The sequence below is a fragment of the Montipora capricornis genome, chromosome 14, assembly GCF_036669925.1.
Source record: "Montipora capricornis isolate CH-2021 chromosome 14, ASM3666992v2, whole genome shotgun sequence".
Taxonomy (NCBI): Eukaryota; Metazoa; Cnidaria; class Anthozoa; order Scleractinia; family Acroporidae; genus Montipora; species Montipora capricornis.
The window spans coordinates 4862078-4885852 of NC_090896.1; the positions used below are offsets into that span (position 1 = coordinate 4862078).

Below are 23775 nucleotides of genomic sequence, written 5' to 3' on the forward strand. Positions count from 1 at the left end.
TTTTCAATTTCTTCAAACTCCTGGGTTTTTTTTAAATCTTCCTTATTTTCCAATATTTTCGACGCTTCTTCGGCTTTTATTTTCCGACCATAACAAGCCACCGAGTCTTGACCTCTTTTATTTTACCCGAATTTTTTTTTCAATTAACTTTTCAATTTTCCAACCTGTTCCCTATATCATAAGTTAAAGCAGATTTTGTACAGTGGCACAAAAGGATTATGTCATGGTATTTTTTTTAAGTACACTTCAAGTACACTTCGATGCTAGTCCAGACATTGCTCGCATGTTTTAGACCGTTCCGGACAATCGTTTCTTGGCAAGCAAAGTTTATCAGTTGCACACAATGTGGTCGTTTTCTACTACTGACATTAAACATTTAAGTTGTAAGTGTCTGGGTGGAGAATCAAATCAGACAATTCCCAAAGTATATCACATCCAAAACCAGCCAAAAGATCGTTCTGCGTTGTTAGTTTTATTTGCGTTTGTAATACCACAAGTTTTCTACAAGGAGGTAAAGTCAATCTGAACACACCTTTATGGTGTTCATCAAGTTTTTCCTACACCACTGGTTTAGTTAATGGTCATGTAAGTATTATATACAAGAATGATTTTGTCCAATTTTGATCGCTATAAGTGACTGTGGAAGTTAAATGGCAAAATGCTGCCATGTAAAAGTAATCAGGATAACCTATAGTTTCATTCACAACACTCGGTGCTTAAAAGTTAGGTTTCACCTACCATTGTTCAGATGTCTTGTCATTATATATTGGAAATTCTAGGCTAAAAAGATAAATTCTGTTTTATTAAGATAACGTAAACAGTAAAAAGAATAATTTATATTAACAGAAACCCATAAGGGTTGAAAAGTGTGACGCGCGTTCACAGCTTCCGAATATTCAGTGCGAACTGATTGGTTGAATGTTTCAGTGCTAAGTACCATATTTGGAAACCCCTCGCTCCTGTTGTTCCAAATATGGTACTTAGCAAATTGAATATTCAGAATCTTGTTTCCCAGAACACATGGGACCGTTACACGTTTCAACCCTTATGGGTTTCTGACATTAATTGATACAATTTAATACACATCCCCTACATTTAAAATTCTGCATTTTGATTAAAAAGTAAAAACAAGTACACTTCGATGCAAGTCCAAATAATGCTCGCGTGTTTTAGACCATTACGGACAGTAGTTTCTTGGCAAGCAAAGTTTATCAATAATAATATATTAATTACAGATAAAATATGCATACGTATTCACAATGTAAAATATAACGCTAAATTTGGAAATCTTCCGCTTATTAAGATAGGTGAACCTGAAGTCGTCATGTTGCACTGCACAATGTGTCCTCAAGCGAAGTACATGCATTTAAGCATCTCCGGGTGGACTTGAACAGCCTTGGCTAAAATTTGTGGACTTCTGTCATCTCCATGTCCCGCGCTACCTGAAGAGCCACTCTCAGGACTACAACAAAGAGAGGAGTGGACTCAATACATAATCAACAACAGCAGCAGCAGCAGAAAAATACCAACAACAAAAACATTTCTTATCGCATAAAAAAAATAGAACGGTTTTCAATTGAGTGTCGAAAGCAATCAGCGAATTGCATTGGTTTTCTATTACTTCATTCGGTGATTGGTTCAAAGTTCTCGCGCCATTTTGTCAACCAATCAGATATGAAACCAAAACCAACCGTAGCTTGCGCGTGCACATTTTCCCGCGCTTTGTGTCGGCTACGTGTAATTACTTCGAGTTTTGATTGGTTTACTGGATTGTCTCCGTTCTTTTTGAGTGGCCAAAGTAATTACTTTGGTTTTGGTTTTACGACACTCGATTGAAATTCGCTCTAATAAATTAAAGCAATCTGATCTAGTCCGTTAACCCAAAGTGTCTCATTTGACCTTGGCCCATCAGTTTACTGTATTATCTATATTCAGAATGCGGGTCCCGTCACATTATGACCAATCAGATTGAGCCTGATGACCACAACGCCTCTGATTGGTTTGCAATCAAGTAGCCGCACGAGGGATTGCTCGTGGCGTTATTGTGTTCCTTCCGGCATGATCCATGATGTATGGAACACAATAGCGCTACGTTTTTTTACGGCAAAAATCTAGCAGTGGCTGTAAAAAAATAGATAACACCGGAAACCCATGGGCCGCATTTTATTGCAGATCGAGACTTCTGTGTTATGGACTTCTGGTTGGGACTGGTTATCTTTAGATTAACGTCCTCCTTGCAATTGTTTTTTCTAGTTTAATTTATGTTTGTGTGACATAAATGGATAGATTATGTGTCGATTTGCTAAGAGGCATAAGACTTCACAGGATACTTTCTCTTAAAAAAATGTCAGAGATGACAAAACGCCACCACAAAAGAGAACTTTCGCACTATCGCAAGTCTTTCACGATTATTCTATCTCGTTCACATCGTACTGTGTGGGCGAAGTGTCCCAAAATTTTTGGTATTGAGCTACTTCAAATTAAAAATTGAGAATCAAAAATTTTTGAAAACCTGAAATCTGGTAATTTCACGTTGTAGTTATGCAAAGAACCGTAAAATACCGTAAAAATATGTGCTAAAATGCATGAAGGAAGGAAATTTATTGTTATTAAAGTCGAAACAGACATTGCAGTCCCTGAGAATGGAACTTGCCACCTCTGACTGTCAAAGACACACACCAGTCAACTGAGCTACACCTGTTCCTGGACTTTCATATATTCTAGAATAATTTCAGAGATAAACTAAGATTTTCACGTTCTTCTAACTTTGAAGTCAACTTTTTATAACACGATGCCTCTCCTGTAAGCAAATTTGTACGTCACAATTGTACGTCGCTGAAATGACATGTAAAAAATGGCACCAACTAAAAACGGGCTTGTTAAATACATAATAGAGTCCAGTCCCTTACTTTTCTCGCTCTCTTTCGACCAAATGAAACCTTGCTCTGAATGCCACCAAATGTGCATAGTAGGCAGGGGCTGGGATAGACACAGCACGCGTACACCGTACATAAGTGTGACACAGCTGGTATGTCAGTGCCTGAATCTCATCAGCTTTGAAGTTATTATCGTCCCATAGCACGTGGTAATGTGAAGGGCGGCTTGTTCCCTGGAAATATTAACACAGCCTGTTTAAAACTTGCTGTACTGATGACAAGGCATTTTAACCACACGCCTATTTAAAAATAATGGGTGCTTAAGAAGACTGAGAAGCGTGTTAAGGCATCATCCAATTTAGTAATGATTAATGAATTGATGTTAACCATAAAAACAAGTTCAAAACAATGGAAACAGCCAATGGAGGCAGCCAATGGAAGCAGCCGAGGGGAGCAGTGGTGAGAACACCCGCCTCCCACCAATGTGGCCCCGGTTCGATTCCCGGTCCCGCAGTCATACTGCTGTGGATTAACTTTGTTGTGGGTTCTCTCCTTGCCCCGACAAGTTTTTCTCCGGGTTCTCTGGTTTTCCACTCTACAGAAAAACCAACACTGCAAAATTCCAGTTAGAACCGGAGAGCACGGGCACCTTTTGAAGGAGCTCCTGAGCGCTCTTAAAGGGAACCTCCACTAAAACAACAAAATACCTTTAAACCACAGAACATAATGTTTACAATTGGAATTGCTCAATCTTTTTCCAATGAAAGCGTTTGTATTCGAGAAAAATAAATTCCAAAAACGCTTATTTTGGTTTTCAAATTTCCCGGGCGCCGCCATCTTGAATAATTGTGACGTAACTTGGTTGCCCTATTGTTCCAGAACAATCGCTCTTTGTATCAGAACAATAGGGCAACCAAGTTACGTCACAATTATTCAAGATGGCGGCGCCCATGAAATTTGAAAGCCAAAATAAGCGTTTTTGGAATTTATTTTTCTCGAATACAAACGTTTTCATTGGAAAAAGATTGAGCAATTCCAATTGTAAACATTATGTTCTGTGGTTTAAGGCTATTTTGTTGTTTTAGTGGAGGTTCCCTTTAAGATAAGTGTGACACAAAAAGTGATCAGATCATTATTATTATTATTATTATTATTATTATTATTATAATTATTATTATTATTATTATTATTATTATTATGATGATGATGATGATGGAAAGTTGTATTAATAAAACGATTCATTACATAGATGGCATGCAGGATGAACCTGATACCGGAATATTACTAAATACTCGAAAGGGTAAGATGGGCCTATTTTACTTGGTCAGGACAATCCAATTCAAGTTCATTGAAACTAAAGCAACGATTATACATAATGGATCGAGTTCATCCCGGTTCACCCTTATCACTCTGTATTCGTTTCCATGACACTTGTACAAAATCTTGCACCAGTATACATCATACCAAGGCGAGTCCTCTTAACGATAAGAAACGTTAGACAGCGGGTATCGTGCAAAACAATACAAAGTGACATGCAAGGGAAAACTGGAATGAACTGGGCTGCCAATATACGATAGGGAGAGTTGAACTAGCATGTTTCTGCTCAGAAAAATTCTGATACCCTAACGGTGGACGCTCAATTATTGAGCTACATTGACTCTAGATGGAACAAGGTTGATTCCTAGCGTCACAAAAATCTTAAATTTTTTTCCCCAGAAAAACGTGACTGCTCCAACTCCTTTCCGTTTGTACACAAGTACATGCCGCATACTTCCACGTGATTTGAGAAGTCTCTATTTACCTGAATACCAGCGTGACTGCAAAGATAAAAATCAAACTCAGTAGGATGCGTAATGCCACAATCAACAGTGGTGCCCGGAGGAACATTTCCACTATTTCCACACTAGACACAAAAATGAAAATGAAAAATGAATCAATATATTGATGTCTTCGTTTTGCACTTTCCTCCCAGCCATGGCCCCTTTTTCACATTTTCTTACGTTCACTCAAGAGGAAACGAGACCAGTAAGCGGCCGAAATGTGCAGTTTCAATAAGACAGCGGAAATGCAGAGGATGCAGAACTCTCGATACACGAACAGCAAACACAGCTAACACGGAGCATGCAGTTTGAACAGTGAAGTCCAAGATTGTGGCGGGCTGTTGAATGAAAGTGAGTTTCCACCAAGAGCGGAGGGCTTTCTCCTCTCCATCAGCCCACCAAATACAAGAGAAGGTTCTACAAATGTGTCCAAGACTAAAGGATAAGGCCTGACATGCATCTCATTCTCTGAACAACAGATGATGTAAAGTCGATGTAAAGTGTCCCCATACAACAAAGTTAACATATATGAAAGCCATCTATTTGAACTGCGGAAAGAATCAAGTTAAGATGCAGATCATCCCGGTTATAAACGTTCCTTGAGCGGTAACGAAAGGAAAGCCTGAAAAATTAATTGAACGGGATTCGAACCCAGACCTCTGCGATACCGGTGCAGTCCTCGACCACATCACTCTGAGCTATCAAGCAATCTGGCAGATGGTCGAATTTCTCAGGCTTCCCTTTCGTTACTGCTCAAGTAACGTTAATTAATAACTGCGACGATCAGCATCTTAACTTGATTCTTTCCACAGTTTAAATATATATGGCTTTCATATGATAACTTTCATCAGAGTAAAATCTGTTAAGGTCTCAATCCGAGGGGCCAACTCCAGCGATACACACCTTATTCAAAAATGGCCGCCATTTTAGTATGCTTTCGTTTCCATGCAAATCGGCCCTTATGGCCTCGCTTTCAAACGTAAAATTCAAAAGAATATTTAACCTTGAACGAGGCCATAAGGGCCAATTTACATGGAAACAAAAGAATACCAAAATGGCTGCCATTTTGGACAAAGGTGTATAACGAACAGGGAGTATGATTCTAGCCCGTTTGAGATGCAGTTTTCTCTCTTACTTCTTTCAGTTTTTGCAGAGTTAATTAAAAGTATTCCTGCAGACATAATTAATGTAGCTTTAAATGAAACGAAGACCGGCTCGGTATTTTTCGCAACCATTCTTGTTTCATTCGGTGAAACAAATGGAACATAGTGAATGTTGGATAGCTGCCACCTTTGTGGGCATAAATAAGTTGAAAGACGACTGGGCAGGCTCAGGGGTCAGCCGAAGACCCGCATGGTTGATCGCCATCTTCAATTTTGAGGTAGACTGCTCACAGTCCCCTATTTTTCCGTTTGATCGTCGGGATCGAGCAAAAACTGGGGAGAGCGATATAACTACCGAGTGAGAGGGGGGAGTGGAGGGGCCACTCCCCCTACCCACTCGGTAGTTATATCGCTCTCCCCAGTTCGCGTTCGCTGTTTAAAAACAAAGATGGCGGCAGTTCGTGCTCGATACCGACAATCAAACGGGAAAATAGGGGACTGTGAACAGCCTAATTTTGGGTTGGGTCTTTTTCGGCTCAGGGTTATATTCGTATCCTTTATGCTCTTTAACAGCTGAATTTTTGGGCTGCTTTACGGCCAACTGTTTCACTCCACTGACCTTTGATCAGTTGTTAAAACAGGAACACCAAAAATCAGGGAAAGGTGCCAATAAAATTTGATACGAACGCTAAATCCTCTTACAGCTGTGAACTCACTTACTGGCATTGCTTATTACGCTACTAAGTAACATTTCCATCATAAAACGAATCGTTATGTCAAAGCATTGGCGAGGTTGTCCCATAGCATAGCTAGGCATGAGATATTAAATAACAATGAAATCCTTGACACTGGCACTGCCACGATTTTGTGGCTGTTGACAAAAATATTCCCAACCTTTGCTAAAACAGACATTTTCATTTCGAAATTGAAATTCGATCCCCTGGAATGCGGACAACAGGAACTGATCAATTTAGGAATCATCGCCGAATCAGGGCTACATGCACGTGTTAACAGTGAAATGTCTTCATCAAAAGTAATTTAGATTTTCCCTCGCGATTGTGGACACAAGCAAGGTTTTGAGGTCCCTACCCGCACATAGCTTAATTAAAGGGAGTTCCTCATAAAAGAATAGTTTCTAAAGGAACAAGATTTCATAAATCTGACCTCTTGGCCTTGTGTCTAAAATTATGCTGAGCCTGTTTCCTCTTCGGTATTAATTTACCTGCGATCAGGCGTACGTTTCTTTAGAGAGGGCGCGAAAAGAAAAGAACGCCTTATGTCAGGTTACTACAGACCACAAAATAATGTACTTCAGCAATGTATATTCGATGTTGGAACTTCAAAACCAGGAGATCTGAATTAATTGTTTTCTCTATTTGTTCAGTAACCGCAACGGGAAGAAAATTAAGTAACGTAGAAATCATTTCAAAGCAAACTCTCCAGTCTAGAAATTCAAGAAAGTTACCTCCTAAGGAAGCGAGTTGCGTGTTTTTGAAGCAACAAATATGGTAAGGGTCTTGACCTACGCGGTGAACAATGTTATGTAATGAATCTTAATCTATTGGCAAGTACGAAGGAACAGTAAGGTTCTAGAAATGGTCGATTCATCGAGTTCCTCGAAATCAAATCGAATCCAAGACTCTTTCCCTTCTGTTAGACCGTCGTATGTTTCTATAATCTCGATTTTCGTGTGTGGAATTCTGTGGCTGAAGAATGAGGCAACAAACAAACGGTTGTCGGTGTTGGAAACGAAGCTGCCACAGATGATTCGCGAATTGAATGGCTTTTCAAAGGAATATTATCAGGAAAAAACGTTTAAATCGATGGGAGACTCTCAAGTGATTTTTGGAAAAAAGACCCAACAAAATGTTTCGAAGAGGCTCCATGATCCCTTGGGTAAGTGTGTGTGTCTGTGTGATAAGAAGATTTTGTACATAAATTCCTTGTTGTGCAAATTCCTCACAATGGGTGAATGTGCTTTCATATGTACGAAGCACAGCTACAACAGACGTTTGCAGTCTCCCATTTTTCTTGCCGATTTTAAGGCCAATTCGAGGGAGAGATAAGTAATCTAGTATCAAAGCAAAAAACAGTTTCATTAAATTTCCTCGGTTGACAATTTGGGACAGTTTGTCTTTGTTTTGGTCGAATCCAGACGCTTCCTCAAAATCGACTCCCGGCCTATTCCATCAGGCTGTGGTGCTGTGCTCCGAGGTCATACATGGGTCGTGTTCAGGGGCCGGGCGCCTAGCCGGCTGCACAGCTCCTTCGGTCCGACCTCGTTGAGCCGCGCCCTTAGCAATTCAGTCTCCGACTGCGAGGTGAAGGGCGTTTAGCAGGTCAGAATAAATAATACTGATATTACTATTAAATATCATTATTAGAGGCTAGTTGTTTTGATAGATTTGCCTTGATCAATTAGTCCCGGCTGGTTTCTCCAAATGTTCAGTTGCCGCAAAATTGAGCTTTAACTGGATTTGCTTGCATTTCCACCAGTGCTTCTCTTGTCTTCGAGGACGTCACTGTGATTGTCTGGCAGCTTTTGACGAGGCATTTTGCAAAGTCATGCATCCACATACACATGCAAGATTTAGCTGTAGGCCTATCCCTAGAATTCCCCTGGTATTTTCGACCCATATTGATGACAATACAGAAGGTAGCAATGTCGCTATCTGCAGTCGATTACGCGTGCAAGTCCAATTATCTCACAGCAAAATCATAAGACGTTATAGTAACGATGTCTTATTGTCCGGTCGTCGAATCAGATGCATTGAAGCATGCACTATGGAGAACACAAGCTTAGGTATTTTTTGCTTACAGTTAAAAAATTGCAGTATCAATGTTTCGAGATGTGTACAATGTCTGCAGTCCAATGACTGTCATTTTCAGAATGTTTCCTGTTCAAAACGGCTGCACCTTTCATTATTAAATCGACCCTTGATGCCTTTCGAGGGGGAGGGGAACGGCAAACGCACCCTTCGCACCCGTCCCTGGCTACGAGCCTGCAATTTCCAAATCGTTTATATATCAGCCTTATTTTTGTGTTATCCATTTTTTTTTTTTTTCAAATCTTACTTTTAACGCAGGGTTTTTGTTCTTTGTTGTAGCTGTTGTATCCACAGATCCAATAACCATGATCAGAGCAAGAAATCGGAGACAGGTTACAAATAACTCATCCCAAAAAATCACTCTTAGAGAGGTGCGCCAAGAAATTGTGAAACAATTTCAACTACTGGTTACTACCAAGTATTGCAAAGCAAGCGAAAAAGTCTGCCCAGCGGGGCCCCCCGGACCACCCGGGTTGATGGGATCGAGAGGAGTTCGCGGCAGGAGGGGACCTCAAGGAAGCAGGGGAAGAAAGGGGGCACAAGGTGTTATGGGACCGCCAGGCAAAGCTGGAACATCAGGAATGGCCGGACCTCGTGGACCAAAAGGAGAAAAAGGGGACACAGGGTCACCAGGACAAAAAGGCATGCCGGGACCGCCTGGTAAACCTGGAGCTCGTGGACCAAAAGGAGAAAAAGGGGACACAGGGTCACCAGGACAAAAAGGCATGCCGGGACCGCGTGGTAAACCTGGAGAATCAATATCGACCCCACAAGTGGTTTTGTCACCGACTGGCCAGACTCAGAATGAAGGAAGAAATACGGCTTTTTACTGCACGGTTGGCGGAAACCCTCGACCTACGGTGGAATGGCTATTCAATGGGAAGAATCTTGTTTCAGGAGGAAAATACTCAATTAGCGAAGGGGAATTAACCGTTAAGAATTTGAATTACAGCGATGCTGGACAGTATACGTGTGTAGCCACAAATATTCTTGGATCGGCAAACAGCTCTGGTGATTTGTCTGTTAGAGGTAAGAGAACTGAAGTAATTTACTAAATCTTTGCATTGTCGAATTCTCCTAAATAGAAGAAAGGAACACTGGGCGCTTTTTCCATTTGGAAAAAAGTCCGGTTCTAATTTCCGAAATTTCCAGCCATCAAATGGAATAGAAAATTCCCCCTAATTCCGACATTTCGGAATAATGGTCAACTTCGAGAGGTTGCCCAAAATTTTCGAAATGAACGATCCGAAATTTACTGTTCCGTTTGATTGTGAACCGAAAATTCCGATTTTTTTTTTCCAAATGGATCGCACCCCGGGAAATTTCCGGAAATGGAGGTCGAGAGGTCGAGAGGATTACAATAAACTGTTTTAGCAAAGTGTGCTGATTTCAACTGTTTTTGCTGTTTGCTGTTAAAGGAGCCTAAGCGACAAGGACGACAACTGCAAGAAAAGCGCCAAACATTTTTTTATTTAATGAGCAAAAACAATAGATTTGTACACTATTTTCCATATGAGCGCTTTACATAATAAAACAGTTCTTTGCCATCTTCAGCAAACTACCAAATCTAAAGTTAAATGGAAAAAGTCAGCACACAGGGATAAAACTGTCATATTCTCTTCTTACTTAAGTGCGTTTATGCCACTTGCATTCTTAGACAATCGGAAACTCCCAGAAAGTGAAAACCGTCGGTTATTTGGCTCGGAAGCTCCCGCGCACCCTGTGGTATTTTCATGCACTTCGCGGAAAGATCATCGTCTAACCCTGTCCCATTTCCAGTGCTACTACCCCTTCCACTAGCTCTGCCAATGTCACTGCCAGCACCACTGCCAGAACCACTGCCAGTACCTCAACCATTACCACCCACCACTATTATTGGCATTTCCATTGCCACTGGCACTACCACTGCCACTTTTACTTCCACTTCTGCAAACATTGCTATAGCCACTGTGATCTCCACTTCTACTAACACTGCTACTGCTACTCCTACCACGATTGATAAGGGCATTGGCATGCCATTCCCACTATCACTGTCACTACCCCTGCTTCTTCCGTTGTCACTGCCAATGTCACTGCCACCTTCACGGCCATTTCCACTACCTCTGTCACTGCTGCTTCCATTTACCATGGTCACTGCCTCGTCCACTTCCACCACCGCTTCCACTGCCATTGCCACTCTTAATACCACTGCCACAACAAATACCACTAGTAGTACTACTGTCATTGACACTACTATCACCATTGCCACTGTTACTTCCACTGTTTCTACCACTATTACTACCACTTTCACTGCTACCACACTGTTACCACTGCTACCGTATATAACCGTACGAATGTGTTTGCAAAAAATATTGGCAAAGTGCTCGAAGGTGTCATTGTTATTAATGTGCTGTGTGATGTGTTTTTTAGCATTGTTGTGATCGATTTTATTTCGAATTTTGCGTTACCTTTACACAAACATCCCTTTGTACTTTTTAAGCGTCCGTCAGAGAACGCAAGATACGGAATTCCAAGAACTTACATTTCTCTCTCACGAGACTTTCAGAAAAATTAGCGCTCTAAACGCTCCAATTTCTCTATTTGTGCCAACACCTTTCAAGTCGTATGATAAGCTTTTGACAAATTATTCTGTTTAATCTATTCAGGCCTTCCCATCTTTAAAAAAGTTCCTTCGTCGCTTGTGACGCCAACTGAGCGCTCCACCCTTCGAGAAACTTGTGAGGCCGTTGGTTTTCCAACTCCAGTGTTAAAGTGGAACAGAATAGGATTGCCTCTCCCAGCAGGAAAGACTGAAGTAAGAGGAGGCAGCTTCGCCATCAAAGGGTTGCTACCTGAAGACAGTGGACTGTACGAATGCGTAGCAGAAAACAGCATTGGGGCAATAAAAGCCAGTATGAACGTTGTGGTACAGAAAGGTGGTATGTACTTCATCTAAAAATTGCCGCACTGTCTCTCTCGTTTGGCTGCGGGATAAATTAATTGCGCTGCAAAGTTTGTCTTTAAATTGATGCGCCGTAAAATTGGACAAAACCAGAAGCCGTTTGTCCTACGGCCGAGGTAGTAAGAGGCATGGGTCTATCCCTAAGATGACGTCACTAATACACAATGCAAAACTTCGTTCACGTTTTTTTATCACGTTATTTCAGGCATACCCGTATGTCTCTTACTAGCTCGGCCAACTATTATCGTCACCATACAAACGGCTAACAGTAAACGGCTTAAGGCAAACAGTCAAACAACGACAGAGCATTGGCCTTTCTACGAATCGCGACGCACCAACTAGTTTGCCCAGCCTGTGACGTCACGGCTGACAACGCAGACCAATTACATCACGTTCCTACTAACCAATCAGGTTAAAGATTCCTCGTACGACTCACTGACAACACAATTCACTTGACTGTGTAGATGACATCCGCTTAGGTTGTCGAAACGTCAGTCAATGTCACCCTAAACAGTCCTTCTCAGGACTTCTCTCCTCTGGACGATCGTACTTCATCAAGTTTTGATATCTGATCACTACTTGACTTCATTTATTTCGGGAGTCATCCAACTTACTAGTTTCTTTCATTCCTCTCTATCTACCTTGATTTTCTTTTGTTACTTAATTCTCAAGACAGTGTCATCTCTCAGTTTTTCAATTTGTTTTCGCTGGTCTGGCCCTCTTGTGATTGTGGCCTGATATGAAACTGCCAACCCAGTTCGTTCTGGCTGCTTCTTGTTACTGAATCTTCATTTTGTTTGTCTAGTATATTGTGACTGCTGGCGCAGCAGTTCCAAAAGTTCAAGCCGAACATGGAATCACCATGGTCCAGTTGACGCAATCGATTTCCAAACCAACGCAGACGTGATTTTGCAAGGGTATCGCTTATGGGGAGTGAGCAGCGGTTCCACTAGTTTCCAGGTCACCATTCGTTTGTACCGTGGCAGTACCTTGTTGTCCGAGAAGACTGGGTCCCATCCTACCAGTTCAAGTGTCAAAACATTTGAGGTCTTTTTTTCCCATAGGATTTTAATTCGAGCAGGTGTAACATACACTGCTACATCGAAAATCACAACAAGTTTATATTCATTTTTCCATGAAGACGGAGTGACCAGCGCCTCTTGTTCAGGAGTTACAGTTACCTTTGCATCAAAATCGTCAAGAGACACAAACGATTCCAGCAGGTCTCGCGGCCAGATCCCAGCTTTGATTTTCCGTTCATCGCAGTGTTGAAACAATCTCTAGTCGGCAGATGAGGCGAAGAATGCAGTGATTGAGAATGAGAAGATTGCTTTGCAAGTATCACGCAAAGAAAAAATAAAATCGCTTTCCATTCAATAAATTAAGTCAAGAAATTGGGATATTGTAGAAATGTAATAAATAAATAGCGTGTCAAAGTTTTAGGGCTGTGCTATATTCCAAACTCGAGTTATTCGGCAAAGGGTATCACTCAAAACTATAGTGTTTAGTATGGAGACTCCATGTTGATGACTCTCAAAGGGGTACAAACATGGCGGCCGGAAACCAGTCAAAACACTTGGAGTTTACTTTGGCTCTCCCAAAAACTTTTTCTCTCTGCTAAACTTGAAAACAATCGCATAGTCACTTCTCTTAACGTATTGGTAATTCAGAACTCCAAAACACAAGGCGAATCTTGTTTCTTAGAAGCAATCCAGATGTTACGCATTGTAAAAAAACTGAAATTCAGACTGCCTTATTTTCAAAACTAAGCATGCTACCGGGCTGAAAACTGGCCAGCAGATATATCTTTAAAAAATGTCTTTTACCCGATGAAGGTAAAAACTCAAAATTTTTTTTTTTTTTAAACGTCAAGTGAAAACCAAGAATTTTAACTTCGGGGTGAACTATTTACTCAATAAGGTTGAGTGGACAATCAAAACAGATTTTGTAATTGAAAACATAAACATTTATGGCATGCAAAAACAAACTTTGGAACAAGTGAACCTGAATTATCGCAAATCAAATTGCTGACGAACACAAAGTCAAATTCACCTCGATCGCTATGGGTTGAATTTAGCTGCTGTTTGTATGTTTTTATACGATGGTTCCCCAAACAAAAGAAAAAACGTAACGTAATATGGAAGCCAACGTGTTGCCTCATTGATTTTCCGAATGTTTATGTTTTGTCGCTGAGCCGGTCAGTGCTCACAACTTATTTAAGATTACATGAGGTACCTGCTCACTCATTGTGAGCCTGCAATCAGTGCTCTTGATTTCGAATTTTTAATTTTGGAATTTTGAGGTTTTTAAAAAAAATTGTCAAGTTCAGTTTTCCTTTTTTTCGACTTCAAATTTGAATTTCTCGACCTCGAATTTTCGTTATAGTTTTTCATAGTCTTTTTAGCATTTTCGACTTAGTATTTATACAATTAGACTCGTTTATTCCTTTTGGAATAATATTTGTGTTTTCGATTTGATGTGATGTGGATATTTCTCCGCAACGAAACGCCATAGAGTTGCAAATGCAAATGCAGGAAATACACGCATGCGCTACCGCAACTCCAAGGCGAGCACAAACACAAGAAATCGACGAAACGAATTATCATTCTACTGCGCTTACGTTTGCGCTTGCGTGTCACGCAATCGCTACATGAAATTTACTCGAAACGGTCGACGTGTGCTGAAAGATGTTGTAAGCCATTCGTAACAATACAGGAATCAGTGCTAAGGACGAGAATTATGAGAGACGAAGAATTTACATAAGCCAATATGTTTATGAGGCACGTTGAGCAAAAATGAAAGATCAAAGAATCGATAAAGAAGTAAGAAAGCCGTGGCTCTTTTTCTATGGATATGTAACGTTATAACTACGATGATCTGCAACTTAACTTGTCCCCATACAATTTCCTCAACTTAATTAACAGCACCTGATACGCCCAACTGACTCATAAACCTCACAAAACCTTCTTCTTGAGTGCACCTAAATTAAACCTTTTCCTAATATAAGCTGATTTTTCCACCAAAGAAAACCTCTTTTACCATTTTCGCTACAAAATTTTGCTTTTATTTGTTGCATGCGTTCATTAAAATCAGCAAACTAGCAAATTTGAACCAACCACTGAGCTGAGTGGCCTGAATCTCGCATCATTTGACTTTGACGTCACAACTAGCTTTCAGGGGCCGCGGCCGAGGGGGAGGGGCTGGGGGAGATATAGCTCCCACTTTTTTTCCTACACTTTGATGTCTCCTAAACCTGTCCCCGCTCTCTTCACACTTCCGAGATCCATACCAAAACCTAGCCAAACACACCCCCCCCCCCCCCCCACTTTCAAACGTACTCCGCGGCCCCTGGCTGTGCATTGCAAAAGCTATTTTAAAAATATTTATGAAGGTAAAACAGTTTGTGACATAATTCGGGGAGAAATCAATACTTCTCACCAGCTTGGTCGTTGCTAAAACGAATGTAATTTCTTTTAACTTTAGACTTTTTGTACAGCACATTAAACACAAAAATTCCAGGAAAAAATGGTTAAAAACGTTTGAACGAAAAATATTAGAGTTTCCTAGGTGCATATTTAGAAGATATAAACAGTAACCTTACAATACAATACAATACAATACTGACAACACCCCATAAGGAGTATTTTAGGGCCAATAAAACACAATGAGCAAAACGACAGAACAGAACAACTGTTAAGAAGCCCAACTATTTACTATTATTATTTGCAATTTTTAAGTCCGGCCGAGAAGTTGAACCAGGGACTACCAGGATCAAATTCAACGAGTGATCAGAACGGGTCTTAAACCCGGGATCTCCGGATCTCAAGGCAAGAGCCCTAACCACTGGGCCACACTTCTTCCCCCCATAACCTTATCTGCAAGCCTATTTTTATTACACGGAACAAGCTTTGCCTTACAGAGAAATTTTGCCTCGTGGGAACTTTTGTAAAACGCACACAAGCGTGTAAACCATTGACTATAATAATGTCCTACCCAATCTTTCTTGTCCTGGCAGAAGAACCTTGTGTGATGCCTTTTCTGTACCACAACGAATGTAATTCCAGGCTGATAGCCAACTTCCAGTTTCATGCAAGCTTCGCGGATCGCCTTCAGTTCGTGACAAAGAACCTACAAGCGTAGAAAAGAAAAAAATTTGCGCCAGCATACAAACGTTTACGAAATGTGTAAACTAATTTCACTCGTGGTATTTATAACGCCAAATATCATTACAAATCACGCTATTACCTATACAAATTTGCGTGAAATTACAGGAATACAGCTTCTGTACATGCTTTAAAGTGCCCTTGTGATAAAAAAAAATTTACTTCCTTTTTTTCTTCAGATTTTGAAAGTGTGTTTGCTTAACACCTGACTGGCAAAATTTTGAGGTTTGACGCTTGACTTTTATTCAAAGGCCGTTTTCTTTGAGTGTAAGTTTTGGATTTCACGGTCCGCCATTACTCACGTTCAAAACTGACAGAATGGACCTCAGAGGGTTGGATCTAGGGAAAACTGACATCATTTACTAACGTAGCTTAAAATTTCAGCATGTGAATGTAGCTTATTATATGTGAAAAACGCGAGTTTAAAAATCTGAAAGCGCAAAACTACCATGCTGCATATTAATTCTGCGCCGTACACGCGCATTGCATTCTTAAACTAGTGAGCATTTGACGTCATTTTCTCCTCGATCCAGCTCTCTCAAAATCTTAAGGACGGTGCCAACTATTGTTATTGCGCATGCGTACTGCGCATCTCGAGATACTCGGGTTTCTTATCGGTGATGCTTACTGATACAGGGATATTTTCGCACAGCGTAAAACTATGCAGAAAAAGTAGATCTTAGTGAGTACTCTTGATATCCAAAAAGAAAATTGGGGGTAACCATGTATTCCTTAGAGATAATTAAGCTTTAAATTGAGAAAGAACGCCATACATTGCTTTGTATTTTAGAGATTTTTACACGCATTGTTCATGAATTATCTTTGAAAAATGCGTGGTTACCCCCAATTTCCTTTTTATATTTCAATAACACTTGTTAAGAACTACATTTCTTGCATAATCATAAATCGGGGCAAAAAGACCTTTGAATTAGTAGGCACCGTCCTTAAAGTTAGTAATGGCGGACATTCAAATAGGAAAATTCCAGCTAAAATAAACAGGTGTCTTTTTTTAAATCAAGGCTCAAAACTTTGGTCACTTAATGTTTAGTTAACATAGTTTTGAAATCCAAAAAAAATAAGAATTGATTTTTGGGTCACAGTGGAACTTTTTTAGACTGAGATAAATGTCCCTGCAAGACAGGATAGTAAAAAGATACACACCTGTCTAAACTGCCCTTCACTGACTCCATCGCGATAGAAAATAATTCTCATGGGTTTATGCCTCGTTGAACGATAAAACTGGATCAATAACTCACGCACCATGGCTGCCAACTCGGCAATTATTTCCTAAAATAAATAAGTGGGAATCTCAGCATATCGTGATGTTACAATTGAAGCGGAATATTTTCATAACATTTCCACGAAGACGTACCCCTAGTCAGTAGTCCTACGTCTTCGATCTTTTCGTGATTTAGATGGCAGGACTTTTTTATCCTTACACGTGCAACCAGCGTCACAACCGCGACTTTACCCCCATTCGCGTCATACAAACCCTCTCGACAGATATTCACAAATTGCGTGCGCGAAAATGGACAAAACTCATGACACACTTACACTGGCAGCTGTCCCTTCTAAGTCAGTCAAGCCACCCGCTTTAGCCACGCAGTGAGCGAAGGGAGTTCCGCTCGCTTGCGTGACTCAACTGACTGAAAAGGGACTGCTGGCAGTCTATGACACACTGCTAGTTGCATGCAAACGTTGAAAGCGAAACCCGTACAGTTTAAATTGCCCTTTTCAGATCCTTGGGGAATTAGGACACCGTAAACAATTCCAAAACAGTCGAAGCTTTATAAAAGCGAGTGCTTGGTCGAGCTTGTTAAGGACCCACAATGGTAAGTACAGGAGTTGTGAGACGGAACCTCCAATTTATACTCGATATTCTGGAAGACTATCAAAGGCAATAAAATTCCCAGTTATCTTTAGCAAGTCTGCTTGAAACCCCAATGTGCTATTGATTTAATCAGAAGGTGGGTGGGCAATTTCTTGCCAGATTTCACGCCTCATTGAAACGTCCTGTTCAATTTTTTAGGATAATATTTAACATTCAAAAATAAAGGCAAGCATATGAAGTTTAACACTACAACGTTTTAATGTCTCCATGACATCACTTTTGCGCAACCCTAAAGCCTTGGCCAAACGAAACGCAAGTCATCGCAAGTCGACGCAAGTTCTCACTTGCGAAGACTTGCGTTCACTTGCGATAGGGTGGCCAAACGCGACGCAAGTTGAGCGCAAGTCCTTTGCAAAAGTAGCAGAATTTTTGTTTTTTTTTTCTTTTTCCTAGGCTCAGACTCGGAAGAGCTGCCACTTTCACTGTAGCTGCTGCTTATACTTGCACCGCTACTGGGTCTCCTGTTATGGTTTTCCTTTTTCTTATGTTTTTTTAACTCCCTATCCTTGTTTTCTTTTAGCTCTTCGGGGCTTAAGTTTTCCGAATTTTGCTGCGTGACATTAGCCATCTTGTCCAAAGGGAAAGCGCGAAAGTTTGAGATTCCTGCTCAAACAGCGGCATCAGATTGGCTAAAAGGTTTCCAAAAGAGTTCGAATGACTTGCGAAAACGAGACGCAAGTTGGGCGGACTTGTGTCCAAAATTTGAACATGATCAAATCAAACGCAAGTCGTCGCAAGTCTTCGCAAGTGAATGCAAGTGGGTGGCCAAACGGTATGCAAGTCAGCGCAAGTAACAAAACTTGCGTGGACTTGCGATGACTTGCGTTTCGTTTGGCCAGGGCTTAATGCACATATAATTTCTTGGGTCACTGGCGCGCGCATTAGCTCGAGCACATTGATAAAATGGCGGATTTTCATTGACGCCAAGCTTAATCCGTCAAAGGGCTATTTTCTCCTGAACGAGTACCGTGACCCTCATTTTAAATCCTCTCTTTCGTCTAAAGCCCGCACTTTAAATATACACATTTGTGGTAACTGTTTTCAGATCACCTGTCTATGTGTTTGAACGCGCACTGAAGCACAATAGCGACTTGGATGAGCGTCCATGCTACCAACAACCTAACAGACAAAACAAAGCTGTAAGAAGGACATGTATAACATTTCGCTTCCGAATGGTTTTGGTAACAGATATAGGTGTCTTTCACGTTCCGTCATCGCCGCCATATTGGTGTACAAAAACAAAACATCTGTGATTAGCTTCTTTTGTTCGTCCGCCAGCATTTGTACATTGCAGCTTAATTTGTTATCTGTCTCTATAGATATTGGTGCAATTGTATCCGGACATTGCTCGTAAATAATCAACTGTATGACTGAATCTCACAAGTGTAAGTTATACAAATATTCACTATCTGTGTGCACCTTCTGTTGGTGTAGTGGTTAACGCGCAGACGTCCGCCCTCAGGTGTATAAATGGGTACTGGCAACATACGGCTGCTGGGGATATCCCTGTCGCGGACTTGCATCACGTCCAAGAGGGGGGGGGGGGGGGGGGTCGTAATACTCTTAGCAAACCGGGTTAAGCTCTGGTTTGCTGAATTCTCTGGCCAAATGACGTCATATTTAACAACATTACAAACGGTAATAAATGTAGAACTCATTCCAAAATGGCCACCATTTTCGTATTCTTCTGTTTGCTTGCAAATTAGCCCTTGTTGCTTCGTTCAAGGTCAAATATTCTTTTGAATTTTAAGTTTAAGAACGAGGCAACGAGGGTTAATGTCCAAGCAAACAAACAAATACTAAAATGGCGGCCATTTTGGTCTAAGGTGCATGATAATGGTAATGAAGAGGTATATTTGCACATTTGTGTACTTCGTCTCATGACAAAGATACGTTAGCACGACGGTCTAGATTTGATCATGGTCAAAGGTCTGAATGACGAAAATCACTCAAGAAAACCTAATGCTATACACGATTTAACCATTTCCTGTTGTCAATCCATGATTGGTATGGTTAAGTTTCCGAAATACTCCCCATGCGTATTCTTGAAAGGGAGACACATGTCACATCTTTAAATTCAAAATGCAATTTGTACAAAGCTAAGGATAATGCTTGAGTTTTGGAACGGAAATCTCTATGCAATGAATGAAGCCAATAATTTATTATGTCATGTAATGCTCGGATTCTTCAGATATTTCCAGCTCAATGTGTACTGTGGCTGAAGTAAGAGCACCCCTCCTCAGTCGGCCATGGAACTCAGGAGCTTCTGGATTCAATGTTGCTTGACAACAACTGCAACCTCTGCCGAATTGAACGTTCCAGGTTATCCTTGCTCGTTCGAACTTTCCCTCTTCTAACAACAGTGTCTTTCCCCTTGATAAGATCGGTTACAAACCCTACAATTGTAGTTTCCAGCGATTTCTGTTTATGATCTCACCTTGAATAATCGCAACATCTCCTACAACGGGACGTGATGTCTGATTTCTTCCGGCTTCACAGTATTGTTCGTGTAGGCTTCAAATGCACTCGTGGGTCCTTCGCTTCCATATCACGTCTTTGCACTTGCACAAGTATGTTTCCCTCTTTTGAAGGTCGTTCTCAGGGATATGGTGGGCCTGTACCTTCGAACGTTCAGTCAGGTTGACGTCTAGCATAAAGTTCAGAGTGACAGGAAACTGGATGTCATACCTCAGATAATTCAAAGTGGGATTGGTAAGAGTAACATCCGAAACAACTTCCTTAAACTCTGGGGACTGAATTGTCCAGTTGTCAATTGTCTTGCAGTGTTCCTTCATGAAGACCCCAATGAGACGTTCAAACTGACCTCTCCGCCATGGGGCATGGCTTAGATTAAATTGCACTTGATCGGAGTGTTCAGTGAGATGCCGGTTAAATTTTTCATCTCTGAGTGCCTTCTGCAACCATTGTTCAGCAGCCTTGAAGGTAGACCCATTGTTGGAATACATAGTTCCAGTCTCCACTTTCGAGTAAGGAACCATGTGAAACTTGCTAGGAATTCTGAGATTTCTAATGACTTCCCAAGTTCAATTGCTCTGGTTAAGATGCTTCCATACAACACAAAGTACGTGATGCTTTCCTTTTTCAGCCCGAGATGGTACTGAATCGACACCGGCCACTTGGAATAATATACAACCGTTCGTTCTAGTTTCAGGCAACCTACTAGGCGGAGGTACTTTGTAGGCTTTGGCTTGAAATTTCTTACATCCCTGGGTTCCGATTCTGAGCTCACACTAACGTGCTCTCCTCATTCACCAGTTTCCGAGTCTCCACTTCTTCAAAATCGATCAGTCCAACAGTTCTTGTTCCTTGATGCAACTTGCAGTTTTGTGAGAATCGCTCGATCCATGCGCGATTGCGTAAAACTCTTGGTAATGGATGTCTGTCAAGCATATCATTGAATGTATTGTGAATTGACTGACTGTGAAGACTTCTCACTTGATCTTCCCTCCAGTCATCCTTTCAGTTGTTTCTTCTACAGTTACATCCGGTGGCCAGGGCAATGTGTACTCCACCAAGAAGGTGATTGCTTCCACAGAGGATTCTTTCCAGTATTGCCTCCTCAGCTACCAAGATTAGCGGTTTCCCACATTTGGAAAATGATGAACATGCAACTTGCTTCGTCACTGGATCCAGTTCACTGCGTTGGCAACAAACCGGGTACTCACCCTGCCCCTTAAGGGGGGTGGCTCTTAACTACCAATCCGTTGCCATAGACCCCTTCAAATAGTCATTTCTCGAATTCCTTTAACTCTTCAGTTATCCTTTTTTGCCAAATGTGTTCTATCTAACATACCTTTGTATGATTCGACTCACAACCATATTTGGTCAATCACGTGACCAAAACAGAAAATGCCTAAAAACTCAGCGAGTTAACTATGTTGTTCTCATTTTTTTAACGCAACAGTATGAGAACATTCTAACACAAAATCTGTAGCATGGATTTTAAAAGAAATTATTTCACAAAACATTATGACGTCATAAGGTCCTTCTTTGACACACTTTCCAAAATATCAGTTCCATTTTTTGTCCAAGTAGAAATTCCATGCTACAGTTTACGAAAAGAGATGGGACGGTTCCCATCCGTTTAAAAAACCGCCTCTTCCTTTCGTTTCCTGGGGGCCTGTTTTTCACTAAAACGCACGGCAGAGGACTGGGACTAGTTGCGCATGCGCCTTCTGATTGAAGTGTTGACAGATTTCCATTGAAAAAGTTCCTTCATAGAACCACCCATGCAACCTTTTTGTAAGGGTCTTTTACTAAAAGCTTCCTTAGCAACCATTGTCTTTCTGTGGTTAAGTGCCACCCCGCTTAATCTAACAGAAGAAAACAGTTGACTCAAGCCAGCAGTGGGTCTTGCCCCCGTGGGTACACAAGGAGGTTTCGTCATTACCAACAAGGTTTACGGCCATGTGACCTGTGATTAGCTCGAGTCTAGGAAATGTCAGGTTCTTCTTAGCCTTCTCAAACTAATTAATAATTTATTGTCCAGTCCACAAATCACGGGGATGTGTTTTGTTCATACCCAATGAAAAAGTAGATGAAAATCTTCAAATATTTGGATATGATATCCAAATCTCTTGTCTAAGAGGGATGACGGTCCACTGACCTATTTGCAGCCTCTTTCACAAATTTTGATAGCCAAAACTTTTTGGCATTTATGTTTTCAATAGTTTCAATGAGCTCTTGCACATCCACACCGATGTCTTCAACTTTGAAGAGTCTGCCAGGTACAGATCTTGACAGCTCATTGGTCTTGCCATTCTCGAAAAATCTGTAACACTCATTTGTTCTTGAAAACTGTTTTCGGAACGAGGTTGATAACACATGCCTTTTCCTAAACGAAAGTTTTGGGGATCGAAAACCGTGAACTTGTTTCATTTATTTTCGAATATCATGAACACATGTAATTACCTTCGATAACTACAAATGACACAATCCATCCAAAGCGTTTTTATCACACTTCACAGCGTTTTTTTTTTAAATCAAGAACAAAACGAAACAATAGTCGGCCACTTGTTTGAGAAGCTATACCGAACACCCATGCGTCGTGCATGTGTTTCATCAGAGGTTCCAAATATTGGTAAGTGAACTGGTTGAAATTCCACTTCTCCCAAACAAGTCGTTTATTTCTTTTACATATGCTTGGCGATTTCGCTTTCTTGACAAAACGTTCCTTTAAAATTGCCTTCGCTCTAGTGTATCCATCTGATGAATGCTGTAAGGCTTTCAGTTATGCTTGTTCTCACTCTATCATCCAAGAGCTCAAGCACATAAGTGAACTTTCAGACTGGTTACATATTGCTTTTATCAATGGCTAACGAGAATTGCCTCGAAAATCAGGGCCAGTCCATATAAGACTCGTTCAATTTGACGTTTTTTGGCTTCGCTGACTCCAACTGGCAGGCCTTTTTGCTGTGATTTTAGCTGGTGTTCTTGTAATTTCATCTCAAATTGTAATGCTCTGTCGTGCTCTTCTTTTGGTTGTTCTTGTCTTACTCTCGCAAGCCACTCAACTAGAACTTCCATTCCGTTTTCTGCTTCTTCCGTCTTGACTTGGCTACCGTTATCATTCACTGGCTGGCTTTTGTCAGTCGTCTAATCAACTATTCTTTCAAGCTGTTTTGGTTTATTTTAAGCGTAGATTCGTGGCCTTCTATTTAACAAATTGATGTCAGTTTTTCATGCGTCTCTCCTGTTATTTATCAAGAATTTCGTAATAACATTGGCCGTATTTATACTAGAGGACGTCTAAGTCGTCTTAGACGACTAGTATAAATACGGGAAATAAGGTGGACGCATTAAACGTCAGACGAATTAAACGTCTCAAGTTAAGTGCGTCGAAAATACGCACTTAACAGACGTCTTAGTCGTCTGAGACGTCTAAGCCGTCTAGTATAAAGACGAGACGCACTAAACTGGGACGCACTTAGCAATGAAGTGCACACAGTCTCTTTGGTGATTAAATCCCAGTATCTTTTGAAGAAAATCGTGAATTTGATTTCTAGCCGTCGAAGTTAAGTGCGTCCCGTATTTATGTTAGTCGCACTTACGGCCAGACGTTTAATGCGTCTGGACGTCTTAGACGTCCTCTTGTATAAATACGGCTTTTGTCAAAGTAGCTGTGGATCCACT

General features: G+C 41.0%; 2 protein-coding genes across 5 annotated transcripts in view; one reads left to right on the forward strand and one right to left on the reverse strand.

Moving 5' to 3' along the window:
- Positions 1-453: 453 nt before the first annotated feature.
- Positions 454-23775, reverse strand: part of LOC138033615 (protein argonaute-2-like) — a 45722-nt gene continuing 22400 nt past the window's right edge. The window contains exons 13-18 of the mRNA XM_068881408.1: positions 18673-18741; positions 16893-17018; positions 15562-15696; positions 4678-4779; positions 2910-3109; positions 454-1462 (exon numbers count right to left, since the gene is read on the reverse strand). Of these exons, the coding sequence (XP_068737509.1) occupies positions 1348-1462; positions 2910-3109; positions 4678-4779; positions 15562-15696; positions 16893-17018; positions 18673-18741 (747 nt within the window). The 3' untranslated portion in view covers positions 454-1347. The remainder of the gene's footprint in view (positions 1463-2909; positions 3110-4677; positions 4780-15561; positions 15697-16892; positions 17019-18672; positions 18742-23775) is intronic.
- Positions 7233-13706, forward strand: LOC138033617 (uncharacterized). Of its 4 annotated transcripts, none has more exons than XM_068881413.1 (4): positions 7233-7307; positions 8922-9656; positions 11273-11545; positions 12374-13706. In XM_068881413.1, the coding sequence occupies exons 2-4, from the start codon at positions 8933-8935 to the stop codon at positions 12838-12840; spliced, it is 1464 nt and encodes a 487-aa protein (XP_068737514.1). In that variant the 5' UTR covers positions 7233-7307; positions 8922-8932; the 3' UTR covers positions 12841-13706. The 4 variants fall into 4 exon arrangements, with proteins under 4 accessions (XP_068737514.1, XP_068737511.1, XP_068737512.1 ...); XM_068881410.1 differs by lacking the exon at positions 7233-7307 and adding an exon at positions 7347-7695 and having other exon boundaries at positions 8907-9656; XM_068881411.1 differs by lacking the exon at positions 7233-7307 and adding an exon at positions 7347-7695 and having other exon boundaries at positions 8907-9656; positions 11273-11542.

Bases quoted from the DNA above. Each gene is read 5' to 3' on its own strand.
- LOC138033617 (XM_068881410.1), top strand. From the start codon at position 7,395: ATGGTCGATTCATCGAGTTCCTCGAAATCAAATCGAATCCAAGACTCT. The intron at 7,696-8,906 runs GTAAGTGTGTGT...TCTTTGTTGTAG, and splicing joins GAGGCTCCATGATCCCTTGG to CTGTTGTATCCACAGATCCA. The intron at 9,657-11,272 runs GTAAGAGAACTG...TAATCTATTCAG, and splicing joins TGGTGATTTGTCTGTTAGAG to GCCTTCCCATCTTTAAAAAA.